The following is a 22,383-nucleotide window of genomic DNA, read 5'->3' as shown; positions in this document are numbered from 1 at the left end:
AAAAATATCACCTAAAGGGGAAATCTATATAGTGGTTTGAAGCCCAGGCCTGAAGCCAGATTGCCTGGCTTATCTCCTGCCTTTCCATTTAGTCCCTGTGTGGTCAAGTTGCTTAACTTCTCTGTGCCTCTATTTTCCAAATGCAAAATAGGGGTGGTGAGAGAACCGGCCTCTTGGAGTTGCTGAGAAGACTACACAGGGGCAGTCCCACTGTTTTGTTTTTTAAAAGATTTATTTATGCACACAAGAGCTGGGGTACGGGCCAGAGGTGTGGGGGGGTGAGAGGATTCACCAGAGACAGAGTGGGGAGCAGAGCAGGCGGAAGGACCAAAGTACACTGCTGAGGGGAGTGGGGGGGGGTGGTGGGGAGGCTGGATCTTGTGCAGCAGAGGCTGCAGAGGCTGCAGACAGCCTCCCAGGCTGTGTCCCAGGACTGTCATCTTTGGCACTGAAGAATCCTGAGCAAAATTAATTCTGGGAGTTGCGCTGGTAAAGACAGACAGATGCCCCGGACCACACCCTACATTTCCACCTTCATTTTACACATGTCAAAAGAGAATCTCACGCCGATGGACCCAGATTTGACCCCGAGTGTGAAATCCTAAGTCTATGACATTGGCTTTTGCTGCATGACTTTATATTTGAAAATTTTAAGTCACATTTTAAAAGTGGATAGTTGAGGTTTTTAAATTACAAGCATGTGATGGAAAGAACATTTAAAAAATCTTTTTTAAATGATCTGTGCTTTGGTGTCCTCCACCAAACCGCAAGTTTCTCTAAGCAGGAAGCGTGATCCATCCCTGTCTGCACCCCTGGCACCCGGTTCACTGTCAATACGGGTATCTGGGTATTTTAAAGTAAAATTCTGCCAGAAGCATATACCCAAATACCCAATCTCTGAGGTCAGGGCTGGAGCTGAGGGGTGAGGAGGGGGGCCAGGATCTGTTTTAATAGATACCCCCAGCGCAGGTGCTCTCCAGGCAAGCTTTGGGATCCAGACTTTGCTTCGGGGGCGTCTGGGGAGTCCTGTCACCGGCAGGGGTTTGTCACTTTAAGGCAAAGCGCTGGAAGCCGGGTGCAGGGTGCAGGCCAGAGTCAGGCTGCTGGTCCCCCAGGCGCCGAGAAAGTAGTTGAAAGTGCGGGCAGCTGTCGTTGAAAGAGTTTGTAGGATTTGTTTTCTTTCCCCGATCAGATCCATCCATGTTTCACTCCCACTGGGGGAGGGAGTGGGCGCCGCCGAGAAAGTGGGGTGTTGGTCTGAAGGAGGTGGGGCGAAATAGCCCCACCCCATTGGTGCAGGTTGTTTGCACACTGCCGCTCCATGGCCGCCTTCAAAAATATAAAAGGCCACGCAGCTTCGCGACCGAGCTGAAGGGTCGCCCGGCGCTGCAGTTGGGACGCGGACCCCGCAGCGGAGCTCAGCTCGCAGCCCCGGATCGTCTGGCAGGGGGGACCCCACCCCAGCGCGTAAGGTCAGCTGCCCTCGCCCCAGGCCCGGTAGGTGCAGCTCCCCGCGGCCCAGCGCCCTCCCCGGCGCGCGACTGATGCGCGCCCTCTCCCTTCCCCAGGACAGGTGCTCTGCTGGACCTGGGCAGGCTGCGGCGACCATGACCAAGAAGCGAGTGGCCGTGGTCGGGAGCGGAGCCAGCGGGCTCTCGTCCATCAAGTGCTGCCTGGACGAGGGCCTGGAGCCCGTCTGCTTCGAGAGGTCGGATGACATTGGTGGGCTCTGGAGGTTCCAGGTAAACCTGCTGGCTCCTTGATACTTGGAATACTTACTACTCTGTGCGGCCAGACGGGGGCCAGCTCACCTGCGCCAGGGAATGCGATGGGCATTCAGTGATTCAGCGGGCTGCCAGCCTGAGGCCCTTCGCAGCCATGCCCTGTCCCAGGGCAGCGGCCCTCGCTTTTCCTTCCCATAGACTGAGCTCATCTAGGAAGAGGTACCAGGAGCGTTTTCATTTAGGCAGTTCTGCTGCTATCCGGGAGAGGGTAGCCTCCAAGCAGGCAGAAGCGTCAGGGGTTGCTCCTGTTCTGGTCAACAGCTAAGGGACCTAGAATACCCGCTTACAGCTTCTTTCAAAAAATAAAATTTATTAATTAAAAAAAAAAATCCCCCTTCAGTCTTCTCTGATCTTACTTTTCCTTCTCTCTCTCTCTTTAAAGTTTGGCTCGCATTAGCCATTTCTCTAATAATCCCAGTGAACACACTGTAAAATTTGGCTGCCTCTTTTGCTTTGAATTTTTCCTCCACTTGAGAAATCAAATCCACAGTTCAAAGTCCTGTCTTCAAAAAGAGGATAGAGGGCACCTCTCAGTGGGTTTCTTGTCCTTTCAATAAACTCCCTTTTTAAGTTGCTTTAAAATGCACAGTCCTGTAACTCACTAACAGGCAAGGTATCGCCTCCTGAAAAGATAAATTTATTAAGTATCAAAGGAGATCGTCCCCCTAGGGCATCTCCAAAGGACATGGTGTTTGTTTTTCAACTCCCTTTCAAAACCGCTGAGAGGCAGTAAGGCGTCCATAAGTGTCTCCTACTTCACAAGAACTGACGCGGTGTCAGTCAGTCACTTGGAAGTGGCTTCACAGCCTTCCTTAGTACAGTTCTTTCTTATCTTGGCAGAGTCTTGGGGGACTAACTACTTAACAATTGTCCTTATTCAGATCTAGAATAAGGTCAGGGCAGGCCCCCAGGGCTCGTCATAATCTGTCTTGGACAGGAACTGAAAAGGCTTTTAACTAGTTTTTAGTAATCAGTAGAAAACTCTACTTTCGAAATCCAGCCATGACTTAGTGCGGAGCTTAAGACCCCAGAAAGTAAGTGGGAGCCCTGAGATCTCAGGCTGCACGCGCTGGCGGCAGTGCAGGGGAGCCTCGGCCTTGGGATGATCCCGTGCACGTGAAATGCTCAGTGGATTTCATAAAATTGAGGGTCTGGATTCCAGCAATCCTCTAATCAATTAATCTTTTAACCATTATCCAGCCTGTATCTTTACCTACTGGTCATGTGACCATGGGGGAAATCGGTAAACCTCTCTCCACCTGTTTTTTCATTTAAGGGCATAATCATGTACCCACTCCCTAGAGCTACTGTGGGAACTAAGTGGATAATTACTCTGCCTGATGTACGGACTGTGTGTTAGTTATTCATGGCAGGTGGCAGGGAGGGGAGTGAGAGGACTCACCAGACAGAGTGGGGAGCAGAACAGGCAGATCGACTGAAATACACTGCTGAGGGGAACAGCAGGGACACAGGAGAGGTCTGCTGCACCATGTGGGTAGCTCCCTGGTGTTGGGGGGGTGTTTGAACTCATGCTGCAGGCCAGCTTCATAGTGTTGCAACAACCCCTTGTGCCACTAGGGAGGCCCCTCTGGTAAACATTCTAGCCAGGTTTGGCAACTACTGAACAGGCATGAATCCAGTTGAGGGTAAGAAGTTGGGGCCATCTACTTGCTTTTCAGGTTTCTGACTTTTATCTACAAAGTGGTTTAAACTTGTTCTTTGCTAAAGACTTAACTTGGAGGGTTGTTTTGTTTTGGGGCTTTTTAAAAATTATTCTTTGGGGAAAATTTCAACATCTTACAAGCTGTTCCTTGGAAAATCGCCGGTATTTCATCATAACTCTAACTTCTGTTAAGACAGACCACATCTGTATTACAGATGTGGCTGCATATATGTAGGTTGCATATATTTTACATACATCCCACTATATGTCACATCTATTTTAAACATACATCATTTTTATCTAGAGAGGTCAGTGTGATGCCTGACACATATTAGGTACTAAATGTAATCATGTTTTGTAAATGAATCCGTGTGAAACAAAATGTCTGGAGTGGCTGTGTAGGATACGGGTAGAGCTGGACACCTTTATTTTCACATACTCACCATTACACAGTTGTGGCACCTGCGGGGTCATAAACATCCATTAACTGACATTGACATTTCCTCAAGAATTTTCTCTTTGGCAGACCTGATTCCCCACCCTTCCTAGCATGTTACCTGGGTCCTGTTCTTCCCCATCCTATGACCCTCAATTTTATGAAATCCACTGACGGTTTCAAGTGCATGCGATCATCCCAAGGCTGAGGCGCCCCTGCACTGCCGCCAGCGTGTGCAGCCCAGGAACGGAGGGCTCCCGCTTACTTTCTGGTGACAGACCCCAGGAATTCCACATGTAGGGCTTTCTTCTCAGACCCCATCACTGGTATTTTCCTGTCTCTACTCTGCTTCCTCTGTTCCATCTGCCCAACAGTAGTAGGATTTACCACTTGCCCCCTTCCTATTATCACTGAAAACTTTCCATAATTGTATATACACTGTCAAGATATTAATTATACTCCATGGCCTCCTCACTGAGGTCAGATCAGACTGACTACAGATGTGAGCGCCAATGTGAGACATGTCATGTGATTTCATATTCCAATATGAATGGAAGAGCTTAAAAATGATCAGTCTCTTATGGAATGCTGAGGATTTGATCATTATTTAATGCTGGCAAGTGATTTTTAATATCCTTTAGATAATCTAATGTTTGAATTCCTTAAAGCATAGCAAAGCAATGTTTTCAAACTTCATTGTGCACATGAATCAGTGGAGATTTTGCTAAAATGGACATTTTGACTCAGAGGTTACACATTTCTAACAAGTCCCCAGGTGTGGAAATGCTGTTAATCTGAAAACTACATTTTGAATAGTAAAGTTCTAAAATGTGTGTATAATGTGAAAAAGAGAATACTAGATACACTGTAACATAAAATGTGGCTAATGAATAAGTGTTCATTTAAAATAAAAAATTAAGTAACACACCCTCAAATGAATAGGTTAAATTTAATAACTCCCTTCCCCCAGGGAAAAAAATGGCAAAAAGAAACAGAAAAAGATAACTGAAGGGAAGCAAAGGCACGTAAATAAGGGGAACATAGGACGGTGGTTGGCAGATATGGCTACACACTGAAGAACCGCTTGGGGCATGTATAACAAATACTGACGACAGGTGGTCCGGGAAAGTCTAGTTTCATCTTCTAGTTTCATATCTACCTGTTTCCTCACCTAAGGAGATAATATCGCACCCATTCTCTAGAGCAGGTGCCAGCACAGGTCTCCGCCAGCTACTTCTAATATGCAGCCAGCGCGGCCACATTTTGCCTTATGGCTCTTCCCCCAGTTTTTCTATGTGACAATAAGGGTAACACTGCATACTTAAAGCAAAGTGAATAATCACTGATTAAACATTTCTGGACCTCGGTGTCTCTGTTAGATTCTGTGGAAATGTTATTGCATGCCCTCCTGCCACTGCCCTCAGGTGTTTAGCTGACTGGCACATTTGAGGTCAGTGCCATCCAGCCCACTGCCTTGGGCTTTCTGGGGCAAACACACTGTGTCTCCCTAGCAGTTCTCAACTTTGTCTACACATTAGACAAAAAGCAATTAAAACATGATACAGTTGGTGGGGGTAGGGGGCAGCCCAGGCTTTAGTGTTTTCTAGAGCTCCCCACATGCTTCCAATGTAGACAGGTTGACAACAACCATCCTCAGGGAGCTTCTGTTCCATGGGATTCCAACAGTCTGACAAGGGAACAGAAGATCCACTGTCCTCACCCCTTCCACAGAGGGTGGGTCATTTTTCTTCTGCCCTTAATACAGCTTTCCATCCCTCCGGTGTCTGTCTTCTCTTGTGTGAACTTCCTCAACTGTTCTCAAAGGTGTGCCTGGGTAGGACAGTCAACCAGGGTGCCTGTGTAGAGGGCAGGCTGCCCCAGCCATACAAAGTACTATGTTTCTGATTAGAATGTTAATTTAATTCTATGATATTACCTTTCTACTGGAAGTTACACAGGCTATTTACAATGTCCTTAAATAGGTTTCAAAGACACAGTTTTAAATGTCTTCTAATTCTTTCTCCATCATTCACTCAGTTCATTTCAAAGCACTCTGGACATACACTATGCATCAGGGACTGTGCTGACCAGACACAGCGAGCAAGAAGACATATCTCTCCCTCTCAGATACCTCACAGCCACAGAAACAAATGCAGAGCTACACAGTGTGTTTAAGCCGCCTTGCTGATGCACAGGAAGGGACTACATGAGGACACAAATACTGAGAGATGGAGGCGTGTGAGTGTGACAGAGTGTGAGTGAGTGAGTGTAACATATTTCACTTGACTCTTCTTTCAAAAACTTTTTCAAATGTTTACTGGCTCCTTCTAAGTTATGAAGCTAACTCTCAAGTTGCTGTGACTGCTCCTTCCTTACTGTAGGAAAAGCCCGAAGAAGGAAGGGCCAGCATTTACAGGTCGGTGGTCATCAACACTTCTAAAGAGATGATGTGCTTCAGTGACTATCCCATCCCAGACCATTTTCCTAACTTCATGCACAACTCCCAGGTCCTGGAGTATTTCAGGATGTATGCCAAAGCATTTGACCTTCTGAAGTATATTCGTTTTAAGGTATGGAATTTGGGCGTATCTTTGTGTTTGAAGTTATTTATCAAATAAATGAAGAATATGGTTTCACTTACTGAGGGTTCCAATGTAAAGACTGGCTTGACACGCACATGGATGTATCCAGAGACACCACGCTTTATCTTTCCTGTACCTTCGCTATCTGGGGGCTCTGAGTTGCAGTGTTGTCATTGCCTTCATTTTAGACTGTTTGACTGCAAATAAAACAAGTGAGAGAAATGTTTTCCCAGTTATAGGGTGGAATTGACAGCTATGGGAACTTTAAAACCTGGCCTCACGCTTGCTCACTACTGCTCGCCCTTTTGTACGTCCTGGTGCATTGTTTCATGTGCTCACAGCCTCCTGGGGTACTGGAAAGTGGTTGAGGAAACAGGAAACTCTGGTGTCGAGGGAAGAACACTGAATTAGGGAACAGAAACTTGGGTTCTGCTTTGTGATTTCAGGCATAAATCCCTCAACTTCGGTTTATCTTAATTTTCTTGTTTGTAAAACGAGGCGATTATAAAACACGATGTACTCTGTCATATCAATGGTTCCCTCTTGATGTAAAGCACTCCACAATTTTTCTATTGTTTTTAATATTTCTGAAATCTGGCAAATCTTCTACCTTCTGACCATTCTGCTAAATCACACCTTTTTCTGTTTAACGATAAATAATAAAGGGTCACCTAATATCCAGTGGCAACTCCCAAAGGAAGCCATTTATAGCCCAGTAAAACCCTTTTCTGCTTGTCTATATACAGAGTTAACTTGTCTGGTACCACACTAAGCAGTGAAGGTACAAAAAGGAAAAACAAAATAAAACAGTGGTTTCATAGTCTAGTTCAGGAGATAGAAAAATGAAAAAAAAATTAGGATAAATATATTTAATGGAAAAAAAAGAATTACAGGGTGATAAATAACATAAAGAGCCACACACTGTAGTCAGAGAAGATGCTTAGCCCTCAGGGTATACGGCTCGAGCAGCAGCGTGTCCTGAGAGGAGATGATATCCCAGCTGAATGTTAAAGGGTGAATAGGAATCTGCTGATGAAGAAGGAAGAGAAAGGTGGCCGGGCATAGGCGCCAGCTTGGGAGAAAGCAAGAACGTGCTAGAAGGAGCGATGGCTGGTGCAGGCTGGCAGGGTGTGCGGGAACAGACCCTGGAGCGCATGGGGACACTCGCTCAACGTTCCTGAACCTACGTGGAGCAACCCAAATTTACTAATATTTTTGAAAAGCTTTAATGATATCCTGAGCGTCCGTCTCACAGTCTCTTTATACGCACTGGCGTGTGTGGGCGCCACGAGAGGTTCACATACAGGTGCCACTGAGATGCTTCCTGTTCTACTAGAAAAGGCCACTTTGCAGCTCAGTCACATGCTCAAGGTTAGACGGTGCGGACAGGCCGGGGGTAGGAAGACATCAGGAAGTCCTCGGATGTCCGAGAGCCAGGGAGGAACAGGCTTTAGTGCCTGGAGTATCTCCGACGACAGGAGAAGGCCGTTTTAAAGTGCCCAGCAGCCCTGGGACAAGGTCCAAGGGAATGAGTAAGCGGCTCTCTCTGGCCCAAGAGAGGGCACCATCAGCGCCGACTCGACTTCAGTCGCCTGCCGCCTAGAAGCGTTCTCCCTCTGCCACTGCCCTGACAGGAAAGCTCTTATTTGTGGGTGCAAATCCAATATCCCTTCGTGAGCCCCACCAGGTGGTGTTAGCCACGGGCGTGACTCTGCAGGGGTCACGGCAGGGAGGATTCCCACCGCGCCGGCCGCGGTGACCCTCCCTTCTCTGTCCAGACCACTGTGTGCAGCGTGAAGAAGCGGCCTGACTTCTCCACTTCAGGGCAGTGGGAAGTGGTCACAGAATCCGAAGGCAAGAAGGAGGCTTCTGTCTTCGACGGAGTCATGGTTTGCAGCGGCCATCACACCAACGCTTACCTGCCCCTGGACAGCTTCCCTGGTGAGTAGCCTCCAGAAGGCAGACGCTCGCCCGTGCCCTGACCCCCGAGGGAGGAGGGTGGTGAGTGATTCCCACCTTGGCAAAGGAAGGTTTACCCTCGTTCTCCACGCTCCCCTGAAAGACGTTGGGGTCACTGTGTTACTGCCATTTGGGGGTAGGAAAAATGGCAGTTTTGGAGACCAGAGGGAAACGAGAGGCCTCTCTATGCAGTGTCACGATGACTTCAGTTTTCCAAGTGTTAATCCTCACCAGGTCGAGTGAGGATGGCGTTAATCCCCGTGAGGGTAAATGAGGGTATTTTCAGCAGTCGAGGAAACAAACAGAAATATTGAGTTTCTGAGGAAGAAATTAAAGCTTAAAGAAAGAATTTAATTACAGTCTTTGGCCTGGATTTTCACTTTGGGAAAAAAAGCTCTCTGTGCAGAGTTCAGAGTGCATGGAGACGCAGACACTCCGCTGAAACAGGAGTCGGTGTTCCGAGGTGAAAAGACAAAGGGGCAGAGAGGTTTTCTGAGGCAGAAGAGATTCTGAGTCTACAAATCCAAAAGACAAATAGAACCTGCATTATGCAGACTACTTGGGCTGAGGAAATCACAAGATTCTGCCCTGAGGCTGCGGGGAAAAGAGCAGCCGGAGAGTGAGAATATGTGGAGAAACGCGCATAGATTCTACACACTGCAGAAAAATGAAAGGTTTAACAAATGATACTAGATAATCCATCCCTTGGCAACTACTCCCCCTTCTCTTGCAGGTATTGAGAAGTTCAAAGGACAGTACTTCCACAGTCGGGACTACAAGAATCCAGACAGCTTCACTGGAAAGAGAGTCATTGTCATCGGCATTGGGAATTCTGGAGGGGATCTGGCGGTGGAGACCAGCCACGTGGCCAAGCAGGTTGGAACCAGTCACCATTTACGTTGCCTGAGCAGGGAAGGTGCTGGGGGACTCTGCATAGCCCACCAGCGCCGGCTGCCAGCGCGGGGCTTCCTTTCATCCCCGCGCTTGGCAAGTTTATGATAATGATGCCCAGGTTACAGTTAGATTTCCTGACTCAGTTGGCTGCAGACCCAGGGTTCGCTCATGATCAGAGATCCCAGTCAGCTGTTTCTGAATGTGCTCTGGCTTTGAAGACCGAGCAATTTCCAGGGTGCTGACTGGAACACAGAATTCTGAGTGGGGGTCTCCCACCGGGGAGCGGGCATGTCGGGCATACATGTGGAGGAGAGCACACTGGGTCACCGAAAGCTGTTCACTCACGGGATGGTGGGGAATTTTTCTCTTCACTCCCCAAGTGGAAGAGAGGAGCAGTCTAACCCTGCCAAAGACAGCCCGGGGACCGGTAAGGCAGGTGCCACCACTGCAGCGACTGCAAGCAGCTCCCCAGCCTATGCACACAGTGAGGTGACACAGAAGGACATTTGCTCTAAAGCGGCTTTTCTTACAAATCCAAATTTGTAAACATGCTCTTCGCTTACAAGCTCTAGGTGGAAAACTGACATAAGAAGTATGTAGCCATTAAGCATGTCTCAAGGGCTTACTATACGCACACCTTCCACAAAACAGCTCAGTTCTCACAACGGTCTTGTGATAGGTTATTATTTTATACATAGAGAACCTTTTAATTGAGGCTTTGAGTGTTTGCATTACTCATCCGCTTGTATAACAAAAGTTACATGGATCGGCCCACTAGATGGCTTGATTCTTAAGAGCATGAATGCTCTTCTGCCTTCATATGTAAAAGTGCTTTATTAGGACAGCACCCAAGGTCACCGTCAGTGAGACCACACGTGTGAAGCACCTGACACCCTCTGCAGTCAAACACCTTTTCACACGAGAGTTAAACAAAGACCATAAAGCAATGTTCTCATCTGGAAACCCTCTCTGGAGAGTTTGGTAATAATGTAGAGAAAGTAGCACATCCCAGGTGATTGGATTTTGCTGAGTAATTGAATATCAAACCTTTGTGAGCCCTGAACATGGCCTTTAGCCAGCAGAGGCCACAGAAAGATGACCAGCTTCCTGGTGTCCCGCTAGCAAGCCTCAGGATCCCCATTACATAATGTACGGGGCATTTCTTAAGCAGTCTTTGGAGTAGGTCAGAAGTGGCCTGGAAAGGCAGTTCTGCCACTTACCAGCTGCACCACCTCAGGCCAATTATCCCGCTTGCTGGGCTTCTCATCCGTAAGTGGGAATAGTAATTCCTACCCGAAGAGACTGTTGTGGGGATGAAAGAAAATGTACAGGAGCTAGCTCCGTCGCTTCCAGACCAGATTCTTGATAAATCGGAGGCATGTGTTACACTTCTTACTCTAGAAAAAGCACATCTGAAGTGACAGAAAATAAGAGTGTAAAAGATTTTCCAATACAAATATTAAGCAACACGTTTTTGTAACAATACAATGTCAAAAGCCAAAAAACAAAAGACTGAGACTGTATGGAATGACATCAACTTGCTTTCAGTTTTCATGGCCTTCATTTTAAATGAGCTGGGCAGGGGATAAGCAGCAGAGAAGTTCAGAGGGTGGAGAGCAGCCAGAACAGTGAATGGGACACTGCGGAAGAGGCAGATTCGAGCTGGTTCTTAAAAATGAAGAGACCTTGAGAATTAAGTGGCTGGGGGTGCGGGGAGGCAGGATGTCACCATGCAGAAATGCAGCGCTAGCTCCCAGCAAGTCATATTCGTGGCCAGTGAATACATCAGTTTAATGGTAAGTTTAGCACCCAAGAAGGAAAATGGTAGGAAATAAAAAGGAAAATTTCAAGAAGATTGTAGAAGGACTAAAAAAGCCAGACTACCGAGTCTGACCTTAATCTTGAAGAAAATGGGGTGTTTCTTAAGGGTTATGAGCCAGAGGATGGCAAAAGTGAACAACTTTCTCCCACACCCCAGGTTTTCCTCAGCACCAGGAGAGGGTCCTGGATCCTGAATCGAGTGGGCACCCATGGCTATCCTTCGGATGTGCTGCTGTTTTCTCGACTGACATATTTTATAAAGAAGATTCTCAGTGAATCAATGATAAATACAATTTTGGAAAAAAGATTGAACAACAGGTTTGACCACACAATGTTTGGCCTGAAGCCTAAACACAGGTAAGTCCCCAGGACAGGAGTGTGGCAGGAATGACCAAGGTACAGAACAAGGACTGTCACCTAGGCCAGTGACAGACTCACCTCTACCTGTACATTTAGAAAATTCACAGAATCAGCAATCAGGTTTCTACCTTGCTCCCACAGAAGTCCAAGATCTCTAACTCTATAATCCTTGCTCTATGATTCTGCCTGCATTAACCATTTTATCATTCCCCCTGACACCAGTTCTTTTTGCATGGTGTCTAACAATAACATGGTAGTAGAGAGGAGTGCATCATTCATTCATTCAACAAACACCAAGTAGCCTTTTAGAGCCAAGCATATACTGGGTCAGAAAATACAGAGATTTAATACCTAATGGTAATTAGTAAAAAAATGAAGGACACATGGGTGCTCATTGTTCTTACCATGTTGTAGTAAATCTGCACATTAAAAACAGTAACAGTTAAAAAGAAAAAAAGTATTTAATAGCAGCCTCTAGAGATACTTCCATAGTCTACCTCCCTGGTTTTGTGAAGGAGTATGTGCTTTGTAAGCCAAATATTCTTTTTATCATATTCTATTGTCTATTCTTGCAGGAGTGTTTAAGGTCAGGTCCATTCCTCAGGAATGCCATTTTTACCTGTGTGACTTGGAACAAATTAGTTTCTCTAAGTGTCAGTTTTCATAGCAGCAAATGGACATAAATCACCAGCCTACAAGGTTGTTGTAAGAATTAAATAATGCACATAACTCATTATCTTAAGTCCTCAGAAAGGCAAGGTGTTGCTATTTGTATTAGTACGAATTCTTTGTTGCCATAGCTCTTGAATCTCTCATCTTAAATAATTCTTTTTTTTTTTTTTTGATGTGGACATTTTCTTTTTAAGAATCTTAGTCAAGTATTTTGTAGAAAGTCTCTAAGTTTGGACTTGCATGGTTTTTTATGGGGTTCAGGTTAAGCATTCTCAGCACGGACACTCAGACGCTGCGCAGTGCCGTCTTACAGGGCCCTCCTCAGATCAGTTTCTCCTGCATCCCTGATGCTAAACTGGATCCGCTGGATAAGGTGCAGTCAGCCTGGCGTCCCCTTGTTCCAGTTTGTTTTCCTTTGGGGTTACGTAACCCCACCTTTTACCCAGCCATTTCACCCACCTAGTGGAAACTATAGCATCCTTATCTTTGATGATTACAAAATGAAGTTTTATGGACTAGCAGAAGATAAACAAATGCGGCGTTCTAATTATAAGTACAATGTCTTGGAATAGCAACAAACATTATGCTCTAGGCTGCAGGAGCCTGGCTTGGCTGGACTACATGGCGAGATGGCTGAACAGGCAGACTTATCAGTCGGGTACACGCAAACCACTGCTCTGCTAAGAAAAACATCTGGAATAAAGACAGTTCAGAGCTACTGAAAGATTTTAAGCAAGCGGAAGACAGAATTTTAAGCAACTGAGTGATGTCATAATAAATACACTTTAGGAAAGACCATGCAAAAATCCTGTGGAAGATTGTGGGAAGGGAGAGAGTACAGGAGACCCTAAGGACAACTGTGATCATCCAGGTGAGAGAGAGACTAGAAGCAGCTATTCTGAGGATGTGAGGAGGAGAGTGGGAAACGCCTTGGGGAGCAGATCTAAGACTGGCAGTTTTGTGGCTTGGCCAACAATGTGGATGCGGGTAATGTCAGTGAAAGCAGTAAGTGTGGAGAGAAAGAGCAAGTGGTGAGGTCAGAATGCAGAGTAGAGTCTGCATCTGAGGGGTAAGGTCATGACCAGCCTGACACGACAGGCCGGCGGCAGCCGTGTACCACCAGCTGCTGAGGCACGGTCAGCTCTGGCCACGACAGGCTAAGGATTCTCCGACTCTGTTAACGTGGGTCCAGGGATTCAGACCGCCTTTTAGTAAGTGCCCAGATGCTAGGAACCCTGCCTTATTTTTTTGGCAATCTTACCTTAAACGGTCTTTAGGAAGCACTACTTAACAGGACCCCGGCATTACTGAAGAGGATCCCAAAAGAGCTCATAGGAAATTATTTTATTATAAATTCTAAAATCCTAGGGCTGTGTAACCTCGGGCAAGCCATTTAACTTCTCTAGGCCTTTTATCGAGAACCTGAATAAATGGCACCTGCCCTGCTGTCTTCATTGGGTTGGAGAGTCAAGTAAGTTAATGCACGTAAAATCAGCTCCTAAGTATAAATGACAATACCCGTGCAATTTATGATTCAGTTTGGAAAATGATGGGCCTTTGACCTGGAAATGATACTCAAGAGAATACTGACAGTCCACTTCTACCAGGCTCCTTGATGTGCGGCGAGGAACTCCTGGCTGTGGCTTATTGTGTCCCTGCGATGACCCTTCCTCGAGGAACCGCTCATGCACTCCTCAGACAAGGCTCTTCTTTCACCTCTCCGACATCACACCTCTCAGGGACGTCCAGGGCCCAGCTTCTGCTGAGATCTGATCTTTGCAAGTGTATAACTTAGACCTTCGCGAACTCTCATGGCTAGGCCAAGAGGGAGAACACCGGCGTATTGCCGAGCTGCCTGCAGGGAAGGAGAGTCTTACACGGTGCTGATTCCTCTCTTTTCCCCTTTCTCTCCCTGCTTCCTGTTCTTCCTTTCTCCTCCTCCTTTCTCCTTCTCTTGGTCTTCACCACCATTCACAGGCCTCTGGGTCAGCATCCAACAGTAAACGATGAGCTGCCAAATCGTATCATTTCTGGGTTGGTGAAGGTGAAGGGAAACGTGAAAGAGTTCACGGAGACGGGCGCCATATTCGAGGACGGCTCCAAGGAGGATAACATTGATGCTGTCATCTTCGCTACCGGCTACAGCTTTACCTTTCCTTTTCTTGACGAGTCTGTCAAAGTAGTCAATAACAAGATATCCCTCTATAAGAAGGTCTTCCCTCCTAACCTGGAAAAGCCAACTCTCGCCATCATTGGCTTGATCCAGCCCTTGGGTGCCATTATGCCCATCGCAGAGCTCCAAGGACGCTGGGTCACTCAAGTATTTAAAGGTGAGTGACCATGCAAGCTGCCTACTTGCTTTACTTACTGTGTTCAATTATGTGTATGTTTTTATTTTCATATAGCTGAGAGTGTATGTATGATTGTAAAAGGGGCTAGCACAAAATTAGCACTGAAAGTTAATTTTGAGTAAATATAAAATAGTAATTTATAATCATGGACTTATATTGGAATCTCCTGGGAAATTGTCCAAAAATAGGCACACTCCAAGGGTTGAACCAGAACCAGGAGTGAAATTTTGAGGGAGGTAAGTAATAAGCCTAGGCCTCCCCAGTGGCGCAGTGGGTTGAGCGCAGTGCTGTGAAGCTGTCTGCAGCCTCTGCAGTGCCGGTTCGATTCCGGGCCAGCCAGGGAGATTCCCGCACGGCAAGACAGACCTCTCCTGTCTCACCCGCAGCTCCCCTCAGCCATGTACTTCGGTCCGTCTGCCTCTTCTGCTCCCTGCCCTGTCTCTGGTGAATTCTCTCACCCTCCTGCACCTCTGGCCTGTACCCTAGTTCTTGTATAAATAAATCAATCTTTTAAAAAAGAGATAATAAGCCTAACATTAAAAACAAGCAAAGCAACAAACACTTTTCCTCTCAGCCAGGGACTATTTCAAGATGGAAGGGGGTGTGTCTGAAATCATGGGGCGTCTGAGGAAAAAGGTAAAAAATGGCTGCATGGTCACCTGGTCAGAACAATACAGAATAAAGTCTCAGAACACGGAGAGCCCAGATGACCTTTAGCATTCCTTCTAACAATGAAACTTTGGGGGCCTATGGTTTTTAAACTAAAATTTGCCATCATTGCTAACGTGTAACTAAAGCTATTCAGAGTTCTTAAAGGAGTTAGCTTTCTCCCTTAGTGAAGAACTGGTACATCAAAAACCTTTCCAAATTTCCCCAAATTTCTTAAATCCTTTCTGTTGTATGTGGCTTCTATCCAAGGAGCTCACGTGCTCCTTGAGGTCACTGGGCCTGCAAGCAAAGGCGAGTAGCCATTAAATTGGTTTAATTTTGGTCACATTAATGGATCTTTTAATTAGGTCAATTAAAGAAGAGAAAGGTGCCTTAAAATGGGCCAGAGCATGCTAGTCTAGCTACACTAATAGGGCTCTTTTCTATGACCAAGTGAACTGTTGGGAGGAAGAAAGAAAAGTATTTGGAAGAATCTGGGCACAAGCTGTGGGGTTGGGAGGCTTCAGGGGAACTGTGTAAAGCGCCCGCTTCCTTGGCTGGCCAAGCCATTGCTAATTTTCCCGCTTCCTGCTAACACCTAGCAGGAGGGGGGCATTAAAAGAATCCTGCAACTTTATCAAACTTCCAACAAGAGCCCGGAGTTCTGTCCTGCCCACAGCTCTCCTCGCCTTCTCGCCTCACCTCTCTCCTCACCTTCTCTCCTCTCTCACCTGGCGCTCTGTCTTCACTGCGCCAAATTTAAACCCTTAGCTGGTTTCTCCTTTTCATGTCCAACTCAGCCTGTCCCTGTCCCTGGCTGAGACTGTCCTGACCAAGACCCATTTTCCTTCTTCCTCTGATTTTTTTGAATTACTCTACTCCTGTCAAGATGACAGTCCACCCTCTTGTGAAACACTGAACCCACTTCCTTGCCCTGACTGCAATCTAGTTTTCTCTTTCCCTCGTGTGCAGGCCTCTCGAGGCCCTTGCTACCGCTCACCAGCTTTCTTTCCTTCAACTTCTAGCACTGCTCTGGACCACGGGAAGGCTTCGTGTCCTAGCACGGCATTCAGGTTCCTCCACAAGCGGAACACAGCCTGGCCTTTCAGGTCCACCCTCACTGGTCTCTACTCCAGTTCCAGCATCTTCCAGAGGCCCTGAGCGACTTACCCCTGAGCATAGTTGCAGGGGGTCCTCCTGTCCCCTGTGCCTTTGCTTCTGCTGCCCTTCCTCGGTGCTCCCTTCAACCTTTGCACAGAAAGTTCCTTCTCCCTTAATAGTATATTGAAAGCTCTGTAAACAACAGAATCATGTTTATTTACCTCTGCATTCCAAGCCTAGACCAGTTTCTAGCTCACAGGTGCTATCTAGTAAATGTCTACCCAAGTGAATGCCAGCTGGGCTTCGGAGGTAAATGAAGTTCCAAACTCTATAGCAGACACTTCGTAGCTGAGTTTTCAGTCATGTTGAAAGGCTTGTCTGGACTGAAAGAGGAGAATGGCAACTTCTCTGACAACATCTTTATACTGAAATGTGCAGAGACAGGTGAGAATTGTGAAGAGCAGGACTATGTAAATGCAAGCTGCTTACGCCTGAGAGCAGATGGAAGGCCCTAGTTCCACAGAGTTTCCAGTCAGGCTCACCTCTTTCCCACCGTGTTTTGGGACCCCAGAAAACCTCTGAACTTCAGTGCTTCGCTGTACCACAACATTTAATCTGCTCGTCTGTCCAGCACATGCTACTGACCCCCAGACAGCTGCCCCAGCAGCCACGCTAAGGGGCTGCTGCCCCACCCGCCCCACCCACAGCTACACCACCCAGGGAAGGGTGAGAGCACACTCGCTGAGGGGGCTCGCCAATCTTGGCCCAAACAGAGAAACAATCAAAGATATTTATGTAGTTAGAGAAAAATAACAGAAAAAGCCAAGTTCTGGGAGCTGAAGATAGTTCAGAATTCCAAAAGATAAAGTGTTATAGGAATTGAGAAAAATGAAGCTAGCGATGGTTACAGATGCCACACAAGAAGTCTACTCTGTTCTCAAGGTACATGACAGAAAAGCAAAGGAGGATTTCAAATGGAGTGGGGGAGTCAAGTCAGCTTTGTAATTCAGATGCGTTAGAGGGGAGTGAAGTGGGAAGCAGGTCAGTTAAAAGCCTGAGTCAAAAATCCAGTAAGATGCGACACAGGCTTTAACCCAAGATGAAGGAACAGGAGAAGACAACTTCCAGTGAAATTTCATCAGTGAACTGGGAAGGATTTGGTGATGGAACATATGTCGGAGAGGAAAGTGAAGAAAGAACTGCTCAGGCGCTGTGGCCATTCATATAAATTGGTAATAAAAGAGGAGAAGCAAGACAGGAAAGAGAGAGAGAAGAAATTTTAAAAATAATGTGTCTGAAAAGGAAACTCTGCAGGGACAGTGCTGAGGGTTGAAGAAGGAATCGTACTACAGGAGCATATCCGTCTGCGTATCTCTGTCTCTCCAGCCAGCTCCCCTCCCGCCCACCCATGTGCGTACCTACCTACCAATCTACCTACCTACCTAATCCATGGGTTTTTTTTTATTGAGGTAAGATTAGTTCATAACGTTGTACTGGCTCCAAGGACGCAGCATCCTGACTGTCACCACTGAAAATCTAGTTTCGACCCTTCACCCTACAATTGACCCCTTGTACCTGATTTACCCCCTTATCTCTTTCCCCTTTCCTTTTGGTAACGACCACTTTGTTCTTACAATCTGAAAATTTTTTTTTGTTTTATTTTATTTTGTCTTTTTTTTTTTTTTAAAGAATTGGCAAGAAATAGACATTCTATACCATAATGTTTCTGGCGAATAGAAGTTAAAGTTATGGTTCTACAGGAAATAATTTTCAACTCTCTAGATGTGTTTCATGAACATTTAAGATACCTGTGGTGACTCTCAAATGAAACATTTCAGGGTTTACCTCTTTGACTTAAGTAATAATCAATATCTGATATAAGTAATCATCCCCACGGTTAAGATGAGAAACACATGGCAAAACACAGAGGGCGAGTTCTTGACTGCTGAACTTCTGAATCTCATATTGTAAGAGAGAGGCCCCAGTCAACCAGCATAGCAGAGAATGTGAAACCTGTTTCTGGGGAAATGGTACTATTTGGGTTGCTACAGGAAGACTTAAAGAAGTTAGGACAGCCGTTTTCAAATATTTCAAAGACTGACACTTGTAAAGAAGAGACTCCCAGTCTCCAGAGGTACAGCTAAGTCCAATGTGCAAATGGCGTGGAGATTGATTTTGGGGTCAACAAAAAGAATAATGTTCCAGCAATTAGAGCCGTCAAACAATTAAATCTTCTCCTCAGTAGGTAAAGTGATTTCCATAGTATAATCCAGAGAGTTCTTAAACGGTGAGGTGGTTAAGAAGGCATGAGACAACTGCTTGATTAGCATGGCCGTAGAGAGGCCTGTCTTAGAGACAGCCCGTCCTGCAACTCTGTGTTTCAGATTCTCGTGAGGTGCACCTGAGTGGTGAGCCTGCTGTCCTTCATGTTGACTTACCTGCTGTTCTACTTTGTCTACTCATGTCCTTGGTGTTAAATTTCCTGCTGCTGGAGATGTTTGTGGGTTTATCTGTTTATCTGGAGATATTTGTGTATTTATCTGTCCTTGGCTTTACCCCAAACTCATCAAATAAACTTATCTTCCATAGAACTTTGGGTATAAAATGTGACGCAGACACAATTCTCACTTCCCCTCTCCCTGTGGTATCAAATCTCTGTGTTATTCCAAGTGTAGGTATGTACAGGTAGGTTGGTGTGTTTTCCTAAGACACCTCCCTTTTCCTTTGTACCTCGTTTCCCATATACTCTTGAGACGATGTATCCTTTCCTCAATCTGGATTTCATTTCCTAATTGAAAGATTACTTAGGAGGGAGGCAGGTATTGGCTGGAAGGCAGAGTAGGAGGTCTTCCAAAGAGAGTAGACTGGAGTAAGCCACATGTCATTCTATCACATTCTATCACAGTAGGAGGATAAGATGATGAAGTGAATTTCTGGAACACAGAAAATTATTCTGCATTTCTGTGAATTCTCCACAGCATCATGATTGTTAATAGGGTTATTGTTCCTGTGGGGCTATATCACACTTAAAATTTTTTCTCGCTAGGGACAAAGACACTGCCCTCACAAAGTGAAATGGAAAGAGAAACAGCCAAGGCTCAGGAAGAAATGGCAAAAAGGTAAGATATTCTCCCCAGAAGATAGGTGGTTAGTTTTTCTATTTAACTAGTTCTTAATAAGAGCAATATTGGACCGTATATTTATTTTCTTTGTGTTAGTTTAAGAATCTAGATACTTAGAATGAAAAGGAAATGACAGTTTCTGACAACAGAGCACTGGGTGGTTCGAGTATGGGTGGAAAAGGAAAGAAGAGCTTAAGAAAAATGTCGAAAATTCTACCTTGGAGACCTAAAAGAAAAGTGACGTAGGAAAAAATCACATGGCGAGAAAACCAGGTATAACTGTCTGGGGGAAGATTACTTGGCGTGCCAGGGTTGCTGCCAAGAGAAGAGTGATGGTGAGTGGGTGAGAGGCACAGACACGGCCAGATCCAGATCCGTGGGTCGAGTTCCCGGTGCAGGCTGCCAACGTGTGACACGTCACGGTGACTCCGGGTGTAAATCTTCCGTGGGATTTGGGAAGGTGGAACCATCAGCCAGCTGCTGAGTGTGTGGGGGAACACAGCAATTCAGCAGTTTCCATTGCAGACCTTGAGCTTACTTGCTAGGGGATTTTTACTTTGACAAAATGGGTGTCGATGGTAAATTTCTAGAGTTTTGTGGAAAAATCAGAGGCACAATCCTTCCAGACCCAAAGAGGAGGTTTTCTCTAATTCATTATTCTAGCAAACTCTCTCCCATCAGAGAGGAAAATTTTCATGGAGCCTTTCCTCGGAGCTCTGTTTTCCATCTCTCTCTGACGGCCAAAGGTTTGCAATCAATAGTCCACATTATATGCTTTAAATTCTCACCCCTTTCTTCCTCCTGAGTTCCATGCACTGTCCTCTCCATCCATCAACTTCCCCTTCCTCTCACGACTGAGGTCGGCACTTCCGAACACCTCTTCCTTCTCCACTGCGCTTTCCTTGCGTTTCGGGCACTAAAGGATATAATTTAACCTTTCCTGAGGCGCATTATTATGAATACACTAATGCTTTCGAGGTATGGGTTTATTTCATCCTCGTAACTTTCCTACAAGTTGAGACTTATTCGTGAATCTCTTTTGTGAAACCTTCGTGAACAACACAGCTCGCAATTCACCACCGCAGGATAAATACTTTGAACATAATCCTTCCTAATTCCAAAAGTGAACACTCTCAAATTCTTTCCTGTTATGTCTTCTTCTCTTCTAAAATTCCTGTTTGTCCCCTTTCAATAACCTCGTATTTGACCATTTGTTCGTTTCTGGCATTCCATCAGTTGGCATTCCATCAGGTCTACTTCAAATTTCATGTTCTGTCTTTTTTTTTTTTTTTCCTGTTCTTGTTTTTGGATTCCTCTAGTAAGCCCATCTAATCTTGATGAACCTGACTTAGCGTATCTCTTACTTCCTTTCTGCCCCCCTGTTCTTTCATTTTCATTACAGAAAAAGTCACCAGTTAGCACTTAATCCCACTACTTCTACACAGTGTCACTGTTACCACATCTTCCCTCTAAAAATGTCCTTTTAGCTCTTCAAATCTGCACTTCTCATAAGGGCTATTTCTTCTTGGAGGAAGCGTGTGGCATAAGTCACCTCCCCACCTGCCTTCAGGGGTCTAGATTAACCTCAGCCTGAGAAATCCTGCCTGTGGATCCCGCCCCCACTGACCTCACGAAATAACAGAAGATCTCAAACTTGAGAATTCTGTGGTGGATTCTCTCTCTCTGTAACATCAGAGTCCTCTGTGTCTGGCCTGCTGTCCTTGCCTCTCTCCGTCTTGCCTGGTGATTCGTGATGTGATTCTGACACTGTTGGGAGTGCCCAGAGATACTGTGTGTCCACATTTCTACACTCATTCCTGCTCCCTGGAATACTTTTCTCTCTGCTCTCAGTTTATCTTGCTCCTCCTTCAAGACTTCTTACTGCTGTATATTAACTGTCCTTCTTCTATGTTTCAATTTACCCAATTTTTTTTTATTGTTTCTGCTTCATCTGTATCTATCCTATCTCCTCCAGTAGATTATAAGGTCCTTAAGGACAGAGACGATGTATTCTTTTTCTTCTCTGTTTTCCAGAGCTCCTAGCCCAATATTGAACTAATAACAGGTACTCAGAAAAGCACTGACTGATTGGTCGACTGAACTGTTGACAGGCCGTGACTTCTCTCTTCCCTTCTTCAGGTATGTGGAGAGCCCACGACACACCATCCAGGTAGACTACGTAGACACCATGGAAGAACTTGCTCTTCTGGTCGGTGTCAAGCCCAATCTGTTCCATTTGGCCTTCACCGACCCCAAACTGGCCCTGGAGTTACTAGTAGGACCCTGCACTCCAATCCACTACCGTCTACAAGGCCCTGGCAAGTGGGCTGGAGCGCGAAAAGCCATCCTCAGCACAGAGAGCCGGATAAGGAAACCTCTGATGACAAGAACAATTGACCGCAGTGATCCCACAATAACAACAATGGCCCGGTTCATGATAGCTATTGTTTTCTTTGCAATACTTCTGGCCTACTTTTAGCTGTTCCACTGTCACTGCCCATTTCCTTTAGGACACGGGATCTTTAAGTGCCTACAGAATCTGATAAGATCGAACAACTTTCAGCTTCATATTGCCCAGAAATTATTTCTCATTTATTTTCTTTCCTCTTTTCCTTATAATGAAATTTCTACTTTTCATTCATATTGATTTAACCTCCCTTCCTCTTACGATCCATCACTTTTGGCTTTCCTCCCTGGACTGTAATCCATTAACCCCTGGACTGTCAGATCAGGTACTCTTTTAGATATCTCTGTAGGTCCCTAGCAGAGCTCTGAGCATATCACTGGAGCTCCATAAATGTGTTTATCAAGTATCCTTGTGGGAGGACAAGTGAATGTCTGGATGAGAGATGGGAGACTCCATGTAACTGCTGATAAGATGTTAGAAGCTCTTTTGTTTTCAAAATTGTAACTAAATGTATGTTTTCCAAGAGATAAATCATGTCTGATGCCAGCTGTATGTATCTAAGAGAAGATGCACAGCTGTTCAC

At 45.8% G+C, this 22,383-nt stretch overlaps 1 protein-coding gene across 1 annotated transcript; it reads left to right on the top strand.

The window, feature by feature from the left end:
* Positions 1 to 1,557: 1,557 nt before the first annotated feature.
* On the top strand, positions 1,558 to 21,872 carry FMO5 (flavin containing dimethylaniline monoxygenase 5; the record flags this gene model as incomplete). Its single annotated transcript, XM_084242978.1, has 8 exons — positions 1,558 to 1,742; positions 6,265 to 6,453; positions 8,244 to 8,406; positions 9,158 to 9,300; positions 11,297 to 11,496; positions 14,149 to 14,501; positions 19,318 to 19,390; positions 21,533 to 21,872. Exons 1-8 carry the CDS (start codon positions 1,608 to 1,610, stop codon positions 21,870 to 21,872), a joined length of 1,596 nt encoding a protein of 531 aa, XP_084099104.1. The 5' UTR covers positions 1,558 to 1,607.
* Positions 21,873 to 22,383: the final 511 nt, after the last annotated feature.

This window comes from Talpa europaea (assembly GCF_964194135.1).
Source record: "Talpa europaea genome assembly, chromosome: 9".
Taxonomy (NCBI): Eukaryota; Metazoa; Chordata; class Mammalia; order Eulipotyphla; family Talpidae; genus Talpa; species Talpa europaea.
This window is presented reverse-complemented; position numbering and strand designations above follow the sequence as displayed.